We start from the raw sequence: 18,672 nt of genomic DNA, 5'->3' as shown, positions 1-18,672 counted from the left end.
TTGTACGGTGTAAATTCCGCAAGCGGCTGGAAATCCAGCAATAGCAGAATTACGCCAAACATAGAATGTGGCGGGGGTATAAATAGCAATCCAGCCAATGTTTGTTAGTCTGGTCAGTCGCGTCATATAGTGTGGTCATAATCACGTCATAGTATAATCAGTTGGGTTGTTGTCAGTATTTTATCCCATTTCGTGGGTTGGTGTATTAATTGGCAGTACAGATTTAGCAGATGTTTTATTGTAATAAATAAGGACCAGACTCATTTTTAGGCCATGAAAAAAAACTTGTTAAGATATAGAAATAGGTTTTGACTATGCATTAATTAAGTTAGGGAATAGAGTAAGCAATACCCAGCACATAAAGGTGTAGGTCCCGGGTATTGTGGATATTTATGTGACAAGTTCAATTACAAGAATAGAGTGTGCACACGTGAGGTTTGTGCATGTACACTGATTAGGAAAACAATTGGATACTAGTACACTAGCATTTTGACATAAACAATTTGAGATATTGTTTGTAAACTATAGTGTTTTTCTAGTGAAGCGTTGGAGGATTTTTTAGCACAAAATCCATTATCTGTATTTTTTGGACTCAATCTGTTGAGTTCGTAATTAATTGGTTAAAGTATTAGTAGACGATTGAACTCAGTCTTTTAAGATTGTCACCTGACTTGTTAAATAAGTTGAGTAGAATATATTGTTAGTTATTTAGCCCTGGAATAATTTAGTGTTAGTATATAGCTATTATTGATTATTTAATTACTAAAGGAGACATATACATATACATTCAACGAGATGTTAACCTGTTAAAATCTGTTACTTATTAATAAACATTGATGAAGTTCAATATTTGTTGGTGATCTTTTGCGTTCATTAGTAGATTGACCATTTACCAGACACTCAGTTTTCCTGGGTCATCGCAATATTAGACACCAGCTCTCGTGATATAGCATTGCATGATGCCATTATTAGGGGTAGATCCAGGATTTTGTGAATTGTGGGTTGGAAAATGTTTACTGTCAAAGATGGGTGGACATACCTAAATCCAGCAAATATTATTTAAATATACTTGAATGCTTAGCATACAGGCTAAAAGATTTGAGGGTTTGGTTGATAAAACATTGCTATTTCACGTTTGTTTGAATTTTCTTATTATAATTCTATTTTTTATTTATGGTTCATGTTTTTGTACATGGGGGTTTTTTTTTCTTTTTTTTTCTTTTTTCATTTCCAGTTCTTCAAGAGGAGGCTGGTCATCTGAAGGATGTTGGATTACGTTCTACAATGAGACCTACACAGACTGTGCCTGCAACCATCTCACCAATTTTGCTGTTCTTATGAGTCCTGGAATCATGGTACTTAAATACAGATAGCCATACTTTTATACATCCAGATACCAATTATAATATGACATGATAAAAAAAAAAACTGATGTTTATGCAAATGAATTATGACTTGAAAGCATCTAGGAGATAGGGAGGGATGGGAGGGAGGCAGGGGAGGGGAGGGAGGGAGGTAAAGAGAGAGACAGGAAGAGAGATAGAGACTGAGATAGATGGACAGAGACGGAATTGACAAACCAGTGTCACATGGTTAGAGGTATTCTGTGTATATGACAGTGTTGCTATTTGATAGTAGTTTATGTGTTGTCTCATCTCATACACGATCGGTCTAGGATTGATTCCTTTCAGTAGGCCCAATCAGTGTTGTATAACTGGTGTAACAAAGGCTGTAGTGGGTACTATTGTGTCTGTGGGATGGTGAATATAAAAGGTGCCTTGTTGCTAATGCTAATATTCACTAATAACAAAACCTATATTAGCTCGGCCATTTACCTTTCGACCAACCGTTCAAAATTGCACCAAATTCCCTCAATCAAAATTGCGCACCCTTTTCTCTTTGGCATTTAACTGCTCCATTCAAATTCCATAGCACCACCACCAACCCCACCCGCCTGCTACCGATTTGATCGGGCTGCTAGTGCTCCCTTGCACCTGCCAGTGCAGGTGGTCCCTCCTCTCCCCTCCCCCCCACCTTTCCTGTCATGGACAGAGGAGCCGGCCAAGGCCGGCTCTTGTGCCCATGACAGGCGTGCACTACAACAGCTTGTTCTGAATGTGCACATAAAACCCTATGACATGACACATGACATAATGCTAATCACCTTCTTTCATTCTTTCTTTCTCTTTCCTCAAGTGATATGTACAGACTCCCATCCTGCTCCTTCTTGTTTATATTGGCCTATGGTGTTAGCAATTGCCTTGAAATATAATAACATATGACATTGTTTGTTGATTATAGTCTGAACTTGACACCAAAGTGCTTGGAATCATCTCCATCATTGGAATGGCCATCTCACTGCTGTGTACTTTGGCTACCATTGTCTGTTTCTTCCTCTTGTGGAGGTAAGATCAATAAACGTGTTCAATTTATATTGGACTAGGCATAATGATGGAGAATTTCTGCTTCTACAAACCTTGACAGATCTATTGTATAACTGCTCCTCAAAATCTGCTTTTATTTCAAATCTGTTTATTTTTTATTATTTGTTAAAGCAATTTAAGTTATTAATTCAACATAATTCAGTCAGTTGTGTTTGAATCCTATTAGTGTACTGTAGTCGGTATATTCTTGTAATTTTGCATGGGAAACATCTATTTTGAATTCATATCAAAACTTCTCTTGTGAATTCTAGCCAATTGTTTTGTACAGCAACTCAAACAAGATTGAAAAGTTTATTTTGTACTTCTTGTTATTTATGAATTTGGTAGATATATCAAAACCCTCATTTGTAGACAGTTTATTATTCCTTGTCAGTCTAAACGTGCATATATTCCCATTATTAACTATGGTTATTGTTTGTCTATTACAGGCACATAAAGTCAGACAAGAACTGTATTTTGCTGCATCTGTGTATCGCACTCACAATCTCCTATGTCATCTTTCTCATTGGAATTGACCAGACACAGAACAAGGTGACCCAATTTTCATTCCTAACAAAATGGAGTCTAGTGACATTCAGGAATGCAATTAACACTCATGAATAATTTGATGAATTTCCATTGTAATCTATATCCTGTAACCCTCAATAAATAAAGAATTTAATTTCCTACCGGTCTGTCCATCTGTCCCACATATAATTTTCTCAATATTCTTTTCATAATGCCATGAGATAATGAGTTGACATTTTGTGTATAAAGTTTTCATGGCAATTTACCCATTTCTGACAGTTATGGCCCTTGAACTTAGGAGATACAGAAATTTGTTTTCCGGATGTTTTTTTCACAATGCCTTATAGATACTGAGTTGACATTTTATGTATAGCTTTATCATGTTCTGTTACAGATCAAGTTTGACTTTCATATCATTTTATGTATAGCTTTATCATGTTCTGTTACAGATCAAGTTTGACTTTCATATCATTTTATGTATAGCTTTATCATGTTCTGTTACAGATCAAGTTTGACTTTCATATCATTTTATGTATAGCTTTATCATGTTCTGTTACAGATCAAGTTTGACTTTCATATCATTTTAGGGGCGGGACGTAGCCCAGTGGTAAAGTGCTCGCTTGATGCATGTTTGGTTTGGGATCACTCCCCATCGGTTGGCTTATTGGGCTATTTCTCATTCCAGCCAGTGCACCATGACTGGTATATAAAAGTCTGTGGTATGCACTAACCTGTCTGGAATTTTACCTATTTTTCACAGAGTTATGGCCCTTGAATTTAGGAGATATAGAAATATTTGGGGCCTTATAGGTGATATGTATTGCTTTAGTAGTACTTTCAGAATGCTGGTTATTAATATTATTGTCTTGACCTTTACAAATTAAAAAGGCGAGATATAAGTGTTACTTTTTCGATTGTGGTGACGTCATCAACGTTGCATTAAAGTTTTGCATTTAATTTGGTTTCTCACAAACTATAAGTCCTGGGTCCGTGAAACTTGGTTTATAGTTGCACCTATGGATGTTCATCATAGTGCACCAAAAACATTTATGGTAGGTGAGACAATTTATTCTGTGGAATTCTTGTTACATTCTCATTCTCTGGTATATGGGACAGGGCTATCCTATGAAAGAAAGCTATGTAAGAAATTTCTATCTCTCATCCTCGGTTATATAGGACAGAGTGATTCTATGAAAGAAAGCTATGTAAGAAATTTCTATGTCTCATCCTCGGTTATATGGGACAGAACTATTCTATAAAAGAAAGCTATATAATGAAATTTGTATTTCTTATCCTCGGGTATATGGGACAGAGCTATCCTATGGAAGAAAGCTATGTAAGAAATTTTTATCTCACATGGGGTATCATGTGCTTGTAATTAACATGACGTTGATAATATGAGGAAAAAGTTTGTTTTGTTTAAAGACACCACTAGAGCACATTGATTTATTAATCATCGGCTATTGGATGTCAAACATTTGGTAAGTTAGACGTAGTCTTAGAGAGGAAACCCATTTTTCCATTAGTTTATATATATTCACCATCCCACAGACAGGATAGCACATACCACAGCATTTGATACACCATTTGTAGTCCTCTGGCTGGAACGAGAAATAGCCCAATGGGATTGATCCCAAACTGACTGCTCATCAAGTGAGCGCTTTACCACTGGGCTACATCCTGCCCCTTGGTAACATATGATGTCATATTAATCTGAGATGTGAAGTCATTAGACACAGTTTTAAATTAATATTTGAAGAGTTTAGGCGCAAAACGTGATATATCCTTTTTTCATTTTCAGTAAAAGTGACTTTTAATTGGCGTATATCGCGTTTTGATAAAAAAATACGGGATTTACCCAATACAATTTCATAAGGATCAAACGCGTTTTGTAGCAAGCGCACACCAGCGAGTGGCCAGGAGCACCTGTCCTTCAAAAATTACTTCACAACCAAGTCAAGGAAGGAAGGAAATTTTTATTTAACGATGCACTCAACACATTTTATTTATGGTTATTCCTGTGAGATTGCTAGTTCCTAGAATATATATCTGTCACTTGGTGTGGGGGGGGGAGGGGAATCTAGATCAGCTGGTAGAGAGTTGGTCACAAGATTGAAACCCCTCAGAAAACCCACTCTTGGTTCCGGTGTTTCCTGTCCCATCCAGTACTTCACGACTGGTTTATCAAAGGCCATGGTGGGAAAGTGCATATAAAGCATCTGTTGTTGCTAATGGAAAACTGTAGCAAGTTTCCTCTGAAGACTATAAGTCAAAATTACCAAATGTCTGACATCCAATAGTCTATGGTTAATAAATCAATGTCTTTTAGTGGTGTCATTAAACAAAACAAACTTAAACTTTAAATTCATGCGAAAATTGAAATTTAAAAATTTCAGAAACGTATCTAACTTCAGTGTAATTTATTAGGATACACAAATACATTTAGGTTCTTGAATCTAGGTAAAACTCAAGAGAACTAAGGTTTTGAAATATTGCCTCCTGAATCTTATATATTTGAGGTACATATTAATTTTGTTTGCTTCTTTCTTTCTTTTTCAGATTGCTTGCATTTCAGTTGCAGTGATGTTGCATTACTTTTTCTTGGTGGTGTTTTTCCTGATGCTTTCTGAGGCTGTTAGCCTTCTGATTTCTATTGTGTATGTGTTTGCAACCTCATCAAAACTGAAGTATCTCCTGCCTCTTGGATGGGGTATGTATTTTATCAATTCAATGAGTAGTTCTTAGATTTTCATTTTAGAAAGTACAGTGAAACCCCTTTAAACCAGACACCTGCAGGACTATAAGTAAAATGTTCAGTTCTATGGGGATCTGGTTTAGAGAGGTTTGGTTTTGTACTGATCTTTAAAAAGGGACCATGAAAGACATCTGATTTTGAGATAATTCTGATTGAGAGAAGATCCAGTTTTGAGAGGTTTAGCTGTAAAAGGCTGCACCATTCATTTTGGTGCAGGAGTCAACATTTAATTAATACTAGAACATTCATTGAATTAGGTCATATTTTAAATATTTTTTTCAGTATACCGGTATACATTTTAAGTCTGATCTATAAGTGCAAGATAAAGAGATTTTAATATTAATACATTTGATGGAATCTTGGTGTTTAATCTCTTATCATCCACCTTTTACAACAATTTAATTTAAACAGGTTAAAAAGAATGAAAGAAAACGGAACTTAACATTATGTAGATTCAGTATATCTATAACATATGGGGGCAGGACGTAGCCCAGTGGTAAAGCGCTCACTTGATGAGCCGTCGGTTTGGGATTGGTGGGCCCATTGGGCTATTTCTCGCTTCAACTAGTGCACCACGACTGGTACATCAAAGGCTGTGGTATGTGCTATCCTGTCTATGGGATGGTGCATATAAAAGATCCTTTGCTGCTAATCGAAAAGAATAGCCCATGAAGTGGCGACAGCAGGTTTCCTCTCTCAATATCAGTGTGGTCCTTAACCATATGTCCGACGCCATATAACAGTAAATAAAATGTGTTGAGTGCATCGTTAAATAAAACATTTCCTTATTTCTACCTTTTACAACAATTTTGTTTAATTTAAAAAGAAGGAAAGAAAATGGAACTTAACCTTATGTAGATTCAGTGTATCTATAACACATTGTACAAAAGAAAGTCACTATGAATGTTTCTTTGTAACTCATACATCTGTATTTATTTTTATATTATTTCATTATTATTATATTTCCGTGTAATTATTAATCTGCTGTATAGCCAAACCACATGGATTAATAGACTCCATCATATGTAGTCATGTGAGATTAAAAAAAAAGTACACCCGAGATGGTGGAAATTTCTAGTCGGGAGAAGGCTTGCAGAGTCCCAGGGTTGAAATTTCCACCACCGAGAGTGTACTTTTTCTATCTCAGATGACTGCATATGAGTCTTTTTCTCCCATCCATTTGATAAAAAAAACATTATTTTACACAAACAAACAAAGATGGCTGAAAAAGTAACTTCTTTATTTGACCATTTTATTATAAATAAACTACACTATCCTATTTGTCACATCTGTTTCATGTGTTCAATATAATTTTATAATGAAGATTTTAATAACAAAATACTGATGTAAAACTAACCAACTCACATTAAAAGCTCAGTCTCTAGTTTTAACACGTAAAAAAAATAACATTAAGTTTAGTTAATTTACAAACCTGTAACTCATTTGGATAAAGTTACAATAGAGTGAAAGAAGAGTCTGTGACGTTAAAACAGGAAATATCCTTTAAAACAGACAAGAACTTGAATCAATAAACTCCTACTTCTCAGAAGCATGTGCATTTTTTTAAATGTGAAAAATTCTATTTTTGGTACTACAAACACCAGGATGACCAGAAACACTTCGGTTGTACGGAAATGGATAATCTAAAGAATAGAATACAAGTAATGTTTGATTTCAGTGATCATAAACGGCTCTAATAGTGAAACATGCTGTAGTGTTTAAAAACTAGGGTCTGTTCCTTTAATATGACATCATATATTACCAAGGACGTAATACTCCCCATGTTAAATGCAATGACATCATAGACTATACAAGACAGATTTATTCCGTATAGGCTGATGTCATGGAATGGGTCTGTCTTGCATAGCTAAAGATGGGAGAAATATCGTGTAATTTGTAAATGTGGCTATTCATGACATAAATGTTGTTTTTTTTAAATTTAAATGTGTATTTGTTTTTGAATTTTTCAGGTTTACCCCTTGTTATCGTCAGTGTTTCAGGTGGTGTCACAAAACTACATGGATATGGTACTAAGAACCAGTAAGTGCCATAAAACGTTCTAGTCTTCATCATAAACGTTTAATCAGCTTCCAAAATCTAATAAGAGCTAAACAATCTATCTGAGCACTGAAAGTTTTATACAAGTATTAACATTTTAAAATGACTTAACCATATATTGATACATAAAACCAAAATAAATGGTCTGAAAATTATGTTGGTGCTACATTAAACACCCAAAGTGCATTGGTGCACTTGAATACGGTTACTTCCAATTGTTGCTACACAAAATTCGGTTACGAAGTGCTTCGAACCCATTCCAGTTCAGTTCAGTTCTATTTATGACGTCATGTCGTACGAAACTGATACAGGCCATTCACATTTTCCATTTTACAGCTTACTGTTGTACTTTAAAGGTAAAGGAAAACTGGATGACGTCATATGAAAACAAAAACACAGGTAAATTACCTGACGTCATTTGACATGATGTCATATGAAAGCAGCAGAACCCTCCTGTTACATGAGAACCATATTTTGTGTAGCACAGTCCAAAGTGCTTTGATGTGCTTTTGTGACCAGTGTATCAATGGAGTCATTATCAACAACCAGTTCTATTCACTTCCAGTTCTTATCAAATCGATGGGCATTGGCGAAACCGTATTTGGTGTAGCACCAACATTAGTTTGTTGTGAGTGTTGGTAATATATGTCTGATGAAAATAACTGAACCTTGACAAACTTTATACATTTTTTTTAAAATGTATGTTTAGTAGATCTTAAATCATGTTATGGCCACACTCTTGTTGAGTAGATCTTAAATCATGTTACGGCCACACTCTTGTTGAGTAGATCTTAAATCATGTTATGGCCACACGCTTGTTGAGTAGATCTTAAATCATGTTACGGCCACACTCTTGTTGAGTAGATCTTAAATCATGTTATGGCCACACTCTTGTTGAGTAGATCTTAAATCATGTTATGGCCACACTCTTGTTGAGTAGATCTTAAATCATGTTACGGCCACACTCTTGTTGAGTAGATCTTAAATCATGTTACGGCCACACTTTTGTTTAGTAGATCTTAAATCTGTTACGGCCACACTCTTGTTGAGTAGATCTTAAATCTGTTACGGCCACATTCTTGTTGAGTAGATCTTGGTTTACTGCACATAAGAGCTATCAGCCGAGCAAAATGTTACTTGAGACTTTATGCTTGGGTATATAAGCCCATAGTAATTGCACCGCATGTGTCCTGGATGGAGGAGCCGGCCGAGGCCAGCACCTGTGCCCAGGACAGCCGTGCACTACAACAGCTTGCTCTGAATGTGCCCAGGACAGCCGTGCACTACAACAGCTTGCTCTGAATGTGCACGTTAAACACTCTGACCTGCACCGCACATGAGCTAAGTGTTGAGTTTTCTTACGACCATCACTGTGAAGCAGTTTTCATGTTTCCATTGATCAGTTGGTGAATTCAGCTCGGCTGATGGCTCACGTAATCCTCACATGGTGAGATGTTAGCCACGTGTGTCCAAAAATATCAAACACAATAGATATGTTTCTCAAGAACATGCAAGGCGAAAAACTCAGCAAAATTGCCCACACAAGTCTGTAAAGTAACTGTTAGGATCACAGTTTTTGGTTTCCATTATTTCAGCTGCTGGCTGAGTACAGAGGATGGTTTGCTTTATGCGTTTGTTGGACCAGCAATGGGAGTTATTATTGTAAATATTCACACAAACTGCTTTAGTGTAGAACACATTCAACACTTGTTAATCTAATCCACAATTAATTTTATGTTTCTTGGCACAATAACAAGCACATTTATATCGTTTTAATGCTAAGTTGCTGATGTTCAGTTCTGAGGGTGGGTGTGGTGAGCTGCTAGTTTTCAAAATTGTAGTAAGCCTCCTTGATAATTTCAGTCCAGCACAAAAATGGGCAAGCTCATGTTTTATGGTGTCCTACATATCTTCCCATTAAATCATATCCTGTTTGATAAATTTTATAAATGATCACACAAGATGTTCTAAACAGAACACTTAAACAGAACACTTACAGAACATCACTAAAATGCCTTGAAAAGGTTTCTCTAATTGTCTAGGGGTGGAACGTAGGTCAGTGGTACCGCACTCGCCTGATGCGCATTTGACCTAGGATCGATTCCCATTGGTGGGCCCACTGGTGTAACAAAGGCCATGGTATGTACTATCCTGCCTGTGGGATGGTGCATATAAAAGATCTGTTGCTACTAATCGAAAAGAGTAGCATGAAGCAGCAGGTTTCCTCTCTCAATATCTGTGTGATCCTTAACCATATGTCCGATACCATATAACCATAATTAAAATGTGTTAAGAGCATCATTAAATAAAACATTTCCTTCCTTCCTGATCATCTGTGTTTCAAAATTTTCAGCCCTGCCTTTGGGGGTCGATTTGCTTTTCACATACACAAAGTTGTATATTTAAAAAAAATTTAACCCCACATTAAACAAATCCTGGACCTGCCCTTGTTAGTGGACTGCTATCTGAACTTGGTATGGTATTTGAATGTGAAAAAACAATAATAAAGAAATGGTACATTTACCAATGGCCTCGACACATTTTAATTACTGTTACATGGTTGACAATCACAGAACTAACTGGAAAGGAAACCTTCTGCCACCTCTCCCTGTGCACTATTCCACAGACAAGATTGTACACACATCTTTTGCTACACCAGTTGTGAGCACTGGCTGGAAAGAGAAAAAGCTAGTAGTATAAGGGCTCACTGATCAACTTTAGACTCACTGTACATCAGGCGAGTGCTTCCCTAGGATGTAAACCCAACACCTATTAGTCTTAAAACTGATGCTTTAATCACAGAAGCCAATATCTATATATTAGTTTTAAGATCTACATTTGGCATTTACATAACCCTAAAACATGTTATAGCACAAACAAAATGCACATCACTTTTACTTATCATTAGAATGTTCAACTGCACTACTTACCAGCTGTTTGTTTGAATTTATTTTCAAGCTTATATCCATGAAACATCTGAGTTGATGGGGTGAATGTTTTATAATTAGTGAGAAAGAAGTCAATGTAGTGATCATATATCTGTTCAGTCACTGAAACTTACTTTTGGGTGGGAGTTGGTATTGGGATGTTAACCCAAACAGACAGACAGACAGAGAGAGAGAGAGAGAGTGAGAGAGTGAGAGAGTGAGAGAGAGAGAGAGAGAGTGTGAGTGAGAGAGACAGAGTGAGACAGAGTGAGTGAGTGAGAGAGAGAGAGTGAGACAGACTGAGTGAGTGAGACAGAGTGAGTGAGAGAGTGAGAGAGAGAGAGAGACAGACACAGAGAGAGACAGACAGACACAGAGAGAGACAGACAGACACAGAGAGAGACAGACAGACACAGAGAGAGAGAGAGAGAGAGAGAGAGAGAGAGAGAGAAGAGAGAAAATGAACTTTTTAACATACCACTAGGGTTTCAGGCATGTCCATCCCGCGTTTGGTCTCTAGATAGCCAGTGATCTGATCCGGAACAGAAGTTAACCCAGAACCTACAACTTCAAGGCCAATGGTTTATTCACCATGCCACTGATGCCAGTTTGTCAGATAGTTCCTTAGAATTACATACAAATTCGGTTTACAACTCAATAATGGTATTAATATTTTCATTTCAAATAAAGATATATTTAAATAATGCAATGATTAAACCCTCCTGTACATGGCTATTTTTGTCTTGTTTGGCTTTTTTTTAAATAGCAAAATTGTGTAGTTTATTTTTATATGTGGTGGAGTTTTTTTTAGATGTTTTTTTTTTTCAATGGGTATTTTGTTACTTCAAAGAGTAAAATGTTGAAACAAATAATTGTATAGGCTAGTCTTGTTGATACATACAGTTAATGTTTAACTAGTTAATGGCACAGGATATCTGCTTTATGCTGTGAAGGTAAGAAAGGGAAATTTGCTTCATTAACTAGTTGTTATTTTTATCCTGCAGACCATAAAACAATTAATGGGAAAAGCTATTATTTCTATTATTTCAGCTACATTGTACGATTATGACCTAGTGGTCAAATGAGCAATTTTGTCATGTATCTATGCATATGATGTCACATGTGTAACGTCAAAAGTCATAATCTGCTAGTATACGGATATGACTGCTTTAATCGGTCATCATAATTGGCCAATAGAAACGGTGGTTGCAGGATACATTTAATTAAACATATTTTGTTAAATTCCCCAGGCAAACTATGTGGTGGTGGTTCTGGCTCTGAAGGCTTTGTTTTCTACCCATGCTGTCATGTCCAAGAGCAGGCGAGAGAAACTCAGGTGAGTCTGACCTTCATTGTGCATTTAACAAAGAAAAATAATATTTCTAAACTAGGATTGTGACATGATGTTATTTTGACTTTTGTTCTGAATAAACCGTAACGAAATACATCTATAACATAGCCTACTCCTTACAGAAAGTAGCAAGAGACAGGCAGAGGTCCTACAGGCAGAGGTCCTACAGGCAGAGGTCCTACAGAGTGTTTTCTTTTCAACTTAGCTGGTCCACTCAAATAGGGAGAAACACTTAGTGCCGTTTGTTTGAGATCAGGCTAAGTATTCATAAAAGATAAATCGATCCAAGTTTTTTCTACAGTTTGAAAGTAGGATAGCAGCCACTGTCAGTTTGATTGTCTTGAGGATGAAAATACATGTATCTGAGGACCAGAACCTGTTGGAGGGTGGTGTATGTTTATGAATTTCAGGTTATAAAATATAGCATTTTGAGCCTTCTGAATACAGTAACAGAGAAAAGTGGCAGGGATGCCCCTATAGCCACCCCTGAGAGAGTTTTGTATGGGCACTTTTTCATGAGTTACACATCTGACCTACCACCCAACCCCCATGACTTATTCTATGTTCCAACAAGAACTTCATGACTGGTGTATCAAATGCAGAGGTATACATGTATGCTAGGCTCTGTGAAAAACTGCAAATGCGAAACCTCATCCTGCCTACTGGAAGGAGTAACCTCTGAGGCAACAAAGGGTGTTTTCTTTAATTCTCTAGTGTAAACTTTAATAACATGACTGCTTTGCTAATTAAGTGTAAGCTTATATATTTTCATTAAGTGACTGTTGCTAAACATTTGATGTAGACTTCATTATCAGTGTCTGCAGTTACTACAATAATTACTCAGTCTTCTCTTGAGCATATGGCATGTGTCAAAATTACCAAGTATTTAATGTCCAATAGCCAATGATAAATAAATCAATGTGCTCTAGTGGTGTTGTTAAATGAATCAAACTTACTTTGGGGTATCTTTTAGCTTTCATCTTTGTAACATGGTCATGCAGTTGTTGAGAATATTGTCATTAAGGCGACACACCAACATTTGTCGTGTCGTTACTTGTTGTAGCAGCTTAATATAGTCCGGTTTAGGAAATAGTTCCTCATAAAAAACTAAATACTACAATATGATATGTATATGTATACCTAAATGATAATGTTTAATTTTGTATTGTAACTCTTGTCACTTCATCCCTGTGGTTTGGACAGAAAATAAATGTAAACAGGGGTTCTGTGAATAAATATTAAAAAAAAAAAAAAAAAAAAAAAAATACAAAATTCTGTTATGCTTTTTAAAATCTTTCTTTGATGATTACACATTGGTTGACCTCTGTAGTATTTAAATAACCCATTGGTTTAAAGTTACTTGTTATATGTAGTACTAACTCAACAATTGTACAAGTGGTATGGTGCCACTTGTATAAAACCAACACAAGGCTGTTGTCAGGCATAGGGGCCGTTAATTGAAATATTTTGTGGTCGACCTGTGTTGATGTTTTACACAGTACTTGTAAGTTGAGAGCACTCCCTAAAATTAGTAGGTCACATGACCCACTAGATAGTGTTGTATTTTTCACAGAATATATTCTGACATAGAAATTGTCTTGAACTGCATGGAGTAATTAATGGTGGTGTGTAACCTTATACAACTTGTACTGTATGTTGTGTTTAACTCGTGCAGATCGGGGGTTCGGAGTATCAGCACACTGGCTCCCATACTGGGTCTCACGTGGGTGTTTGGAGTGTTTTCTGTCAACCAGGATCTGGTCGTCTTCCAGTACCTGTTCGCCATTTTCAATTCACTTCAGGTAATTTACAGTATTAGCAGTATACTGAGGTTCTCTATTTAAATAGGGGCGGGACGTAGCACAGTGGTAAAATGCTCGCTTGACATGCTGTCAGTATAGTATCTATCCCCATCGGTGGGCCCATTGGGCTATTTCTTGTTCCAGCCAGTGCATCATGACTGGTATATCAAGTCTGTGGTATGTGCTATCCTGTCTGGGATGGTGTATATAAAAGAGCCCTTGCTACTAATGGAAAAATGTAGCGGGTTTCCTCTCTAAGACTGTCAAAATTACCAAATATTTGACATCCAATAGCCGATGATTAATAAATTAATGTCCTCTAGTGGTGTCATTAAACAAAACAAACTTTAAACTCTATTTAAATATTGCACTCCTTTCCAAAACCAAATCCTGCATCCATTCCTACCCTTGTCTTTGTCTTCACTTAACTTGTATCTAACCGGCTAACCAGTCCAGTGGTTCTTAATGGACTAAAGAATATCAAACAGTTTAGTATCTATAGATACTTTAAACAAATATTGAAATGTCAGTGCAGTAATTAAGTATTTTATCATATTTCAACATCTGTTGCTATTATTTGTATGTCTGGAACAGATTTTGAAATGCAGGGCCATAGCTAAAAAGATATAGAAAAAAATATAGAAATTAAAGAAAATTCTCCTTTTAACTGTTTAAGGAGTTTTAGACTATTAACTACTCAGTTGCTCCCCCCACCCCCACCCCCCACCCACCCCAAACAAAAAAATGCTAGCTATGACCCTGAACTGTGTAATAAGAGCAAATGTTTTTGTTTTGTCAATAACCATTAGAGCTAGTAATTATTTCAGTGAGATTGTTATTTTCAGGGTTTCTTCATCTTCCTTTTTCACTGTCTTCTGAATAAATCGGTAAGTATTTCAATTAATTTACAGATTTATTTAAATGCAAATAATGACCGCAAAACATAATGGACTAAATATGATACAGTGTTTGTTGAATGCCAGGTTACAAGGACTATTCCAGTGTTTATGTAAGACTCAAGATTTTAATAAGTGTCTCCACTACAAATATTACGTACGTCAGGAAACTTTTCTGAAGTCTTGCATGTTTTGTAAACATAGGCCCTGATCCAAAATGCGTACTGGTTAGTATCTGAGAAGCTAAGCTTGCGTAGGTTCAAATCTTTACTGACTTGATGAATATCAAAGGCTGGAAAGTTCAGCAACGTGGTCGCCATCGTAGACTGATACTTGACTTTTAACGTTTGTATGGTGGAGTCATTTGAATTATCGGCACAGAAATATGAAAATTGGTGTACAAATTTTTACAGTTTTGAATCGGCATTTTTTATTGTACAATACTGTGTAAAACTTACCATTTCCTTTGCAAGCTTCTAGATCCTCTTCGCCATAATATAATGTTCATCTGTATTTATGTTATGAGCACATTGGAAACAAGATGCTGTCAGTTGTAGATATTTATTAGCCCCATGACTTTCTGTTAACATGGCTTCCTTGCCTCATGTCTGTGCGTCCCTGATGATGTGTTTTACTCCGACGTCATGTATTTTTGCATTACCGTATTTAATGCATAACAAGTACCATACACACTGTAAAGACTACAACCATGAAAGTCAAAGTTTTGTTTAAAAACACCACCAGAGCTCATGGATTAATTTATCATCAACTATTATTTAATCAATGTATTCTAATGGTGTCTTAAATAAAACAATCTTTAAACTTTCTCCTTAAATAATTAATTATTTGTTTTTGTCTGTAAATGCTTATACATGTAGTATGAGTTCTCATCTGTTGAAATATACTTAGTTTTATGGGGCGGGACGTAGCCCACTGGTAAAGCGTTTGCTTGATGCACGGTGGGTCTAGGATCGATCCCCATCAGTTGGCCCATTGGGCTATTTCTCATTCCAGCCAGTGCACACTGACTGGTATATCAAAGGCTATGGTATGTGCTATCCTGTCTGTGGAATGGTGCATATAAAAAATCCCTTACTATTAATGGAAAATTGTAGCAGGTTTCCTCTCTAAATGTCAAAATTACCATGATGATTAATAAATCAATGTGCTCTAGTGGTGTTGTTAAACAAAACAAACATCTACACTTAGTTTTATTCATTCTGATTAGTGTTCCATGTTAATGTTGCAGGTTACTCATGGATTCAGACATAAGTGGCGGGGCTACAAAGCACAGACAGTGTCTACCACTGGAGGAAGCCGGAAACCTGGTGTAAGTCATTCATCTCACTGCTAGTTTATTTGCCACATAACAGGACGCGACATAGCCCGGTGCTAAAATGCTTGCTTGATGCGCAGTTGGGCTAAGATCGATCACCATCTGTGGGCCTATTGGGCTATTTCTTGTTCTAGCCAGTGCATCACGACTGGTATATCAAAGGCTGTGGTATGTGCTATCCTGTCTGTGGGAATTTATTCATGTTTGACAGAGTTATGATCTTTGAACTCAGGAGATTCAAACATTTGTGGGGTTCAGTAGAGGTTTAGCAGTATTCTCAGAATGCTTGTTTAGTTTTTATTTATGATGGATAAATAGGTATTTAGGATGAGATATTTTCAAATTTAGTGTCTGTCCTTCAATACGGAAAATATTTACATGGGATATATCTAACAGGTAGTGCTAACCTTTTGCACAATGACTAATCAAATTTATCCATTTTTGGAACTTATGGGGTTATTGCTTATACTACAACATTCTACAATTGTTACATTTGTCATAATTATGTTATGGCCACCAATTAATTAACAGTGCATACACAGTGCTTTAATGTGGTAAAAATAAACTTTAATCATATCATATTAATATTTGTAAAATCAAAACTGAATATAAAACTATTTGTAAATTCATTCTAAAGTTAAATTGTTTTTTGTTCTTTTTTTTTCAGAAATCAGTTACAGACACTGCAGAATATACAAGAAGTAGGTGATTTGTACATTCCTGTTATTATAAAAAAAAAAGTTCTGTAAAGCTTTTAAGATGAAATAACTATATTCTCAGGCCTGTAGGAATCATGGGGTGGGGTGTGTGTGTGTCGTGTAGAGCCCCACCTGTGACTCGGGGAACACAGAAGTTACTTTTTGTCCTTCAGTAATATACATGTATATAAATAAAAATAACAATATGCTAGGAAATTGTCTGAAGCCATCCAGAGGTAAAAGTCCCTAAAATAACTTTTAACCCCACCCCCCCACCTTCAAATATTTCTGGGCATGTAAAAACAAAGCCTAATATTAAATTGAAATGTTAAAAAATTAAAAATTTAAAAGACCTTTTTTAAATGAACATTACTACAGTAGGTTAGCAATTCATCAAAATAATTTCAACATTTTATTTCACTTCTTGAATAAGGCTATTTTCTGTTTTATTTTAAATACATTAAAACTCCTTCAAACCTGTGACCAAATAAAAACTCTGGTTTTAAGGGGTGTCTATCTGCTTTAGAGAGGTTTTATTCTGTACTGATATTTAAAAAGAGACTTTGAAAAACATGTGGTTTTGAGGAAATTCTGGTTTAAGGTGGGTCCAGTTTTGAGGAAATTCTCTTTTAAAGTTGGTCTAGTTATGAGGAAATTCCAGTTTAAGGTTGGTCTGATTTTGAGGAAATTCCATTTTAAGGTTGGTCTGATTTTGAGGAAATTCCATTTTAAGGTTGGTCTGGTTATGAGGAAATTCCAGTTGAAGGTGGGTTTCACTGTATATCTTTATTTCAGAGGGTTCCAACGCCACTGTTCTCACAGGCTATTCAGGGGCAGATCCAGCAGAGGTGCAGGTTGAGCTATGTCCAGAATCAGACGTCAACATCAGACTATAGATATTGTTTCAGCATATCACTGTCATTTCAAACTGTCAAATTATGCTATCATTTTGAACTGTTTTGTCAGATTATGCTATCATTAGGAACTGTTTTGTTAAATTATGCTATCATTAGGAACTGTTTTGTCGTATTATGCTATCATTAGGAACTGTTTTGTCAAATTATGCTATCATTTGGAGCCGTTTTGTCAAATTATGGTATCTTTTGAACCATTTTCAAAAATTATTCTATCATTTGAAACTGTTTTCAAAAATGTATTAATTAAAGTGTATACATATATTTTCATACACATTGCCCTACATTTCTGAAATTGTAAGCTTGTTACAGACAATTTTACATGTAACATCTCATAACTTCGTTTTAATGTACTAAAAATAGTTACAATCTCCATTTAACATATACAGATGTTTTGTATAAAGCAAAGATGACAAATATAATAAATTAATATTTATACCTAGTAGTTTCTGCTAAATATTATTGTTATTTGATGATACTTGTACTGATGATTGCATTGCTAAATGTGTAATTGCAATCTAATCGGCTCAGTTTTGAAGCATAAATACAAATGTTGATCATCATGAAAATTAGTTTTAAAAGTTATGCTGGAAAACTTGATATGCAAATGTATCTCCACTTTATCGATCACACATAATGCTATGTTCATATACCTGTGATATTAAGTAAATATTTTGAATGAAATGTCTGTGATATATATGTGTAAAGAAATGCAATATAAGGTTGTATATATTTTGTATTTATTATGTAATAGGTACGATGTTGATTCTTGCAACATACAAGAAATCCATTTGTTTTCCTATCCCAATTTGTAGCAAAACTTGTTGTTTCTGTTGAAAATAAATTTTGTTCTGTGATTTGCTTGCTTACAATCAACTCTTTCTAGTTATATAAAAGCTACTGCCAATACATATTTCTATTTATACATAATATGTTTTTTTTTATTTACATATATACACTTCCTAAATAAACTTATTTTCTTTT

General features: G+C 35.6%; 1 protein-coding gene across 2 annotated transcripts in view; it reads left to right on the top strand.

The window, feature by feature from the left end:
- Positions 1 to 18,672, top strand: part of LOC121379298 (adhesion G-protein coupled receptor D1-like) — a 22,123-nt gene extending 3,451 nt beyond the window's left edge. The window contains exons 5-16 of one of the 2 annotated variants that reach the window (XM_041507848.1): positions 1,235 to 1,355; positions 2,302 to 2,405; positions 2,873 to 2,975; positions 5,511 to 5,661; positions 7,677 to 7,746; positions 9,360 to 9,426; positions 11,942 to 12,027; positions 13,718 to 13,844; positions 14,690 to 14,731; positions 15,990 to 16,070; positions 16,744 to 16,777; positions 17,570 to 18,672. In XM_041507848.1, coding sequence (XP_041363782.1) covers positions 1,338 to 1,355; positions 2,302 to 2,405; positions 2,873 to 2,975; positions 5,511 to 5,661; positions 7,677 to 7,746; positions 9,360 to 9,426; positions 11,942 to 12,027; positions 13,718 to 13,844; positions 14,690 to 14,731; positions 15,990 to 16,070; positions 16,744 to 16,777; positions 17,570 to 17,670 — 984 coding nt within the window. In that variant the 5' untranslated portion in view covers positions 1,235 to 1,337 and the 3' untranslated portion in view covers positions 17,671 to 18,672. Of the gene's footprint in view, positions 1 to 987; positions 1,356 to 2,301; positions 2,406 to 2,872; positions 2,976 to 5,510; positions 5,662 to 7,676; positions 7,747 to 9,359; positions 9,427 to 11,941; positions 12,028 to 13,717; positions 13,845 to 14,689; positions 14,732 to 15,989; positions 16,071 to 16,743; positions 16,778 to 17,569 lie in introns of those variants that run through there. The other variant, XM_041507847.1, reaches the window with a different exon arrangement.

This window comes from Gigantopelta aegis, chromosome 8 (assembly GCF_016097555.1).
Source record: "Gigantopelta aegis isolate Gae_Host chromosome 8, Gae_host_genome, whole genome shotgun sequence".
In the NCBI taxonomy this organism is placed as follows: Eukaryota; Metazoa; Mollusca; class Gastropoda; order Neomphalida; family Peltospiridae; genus Gigantopelta; species Gigantopelta aegis.
This window is presented reverse-complemented; position numbering and strand designations above follow the sequence as displayed.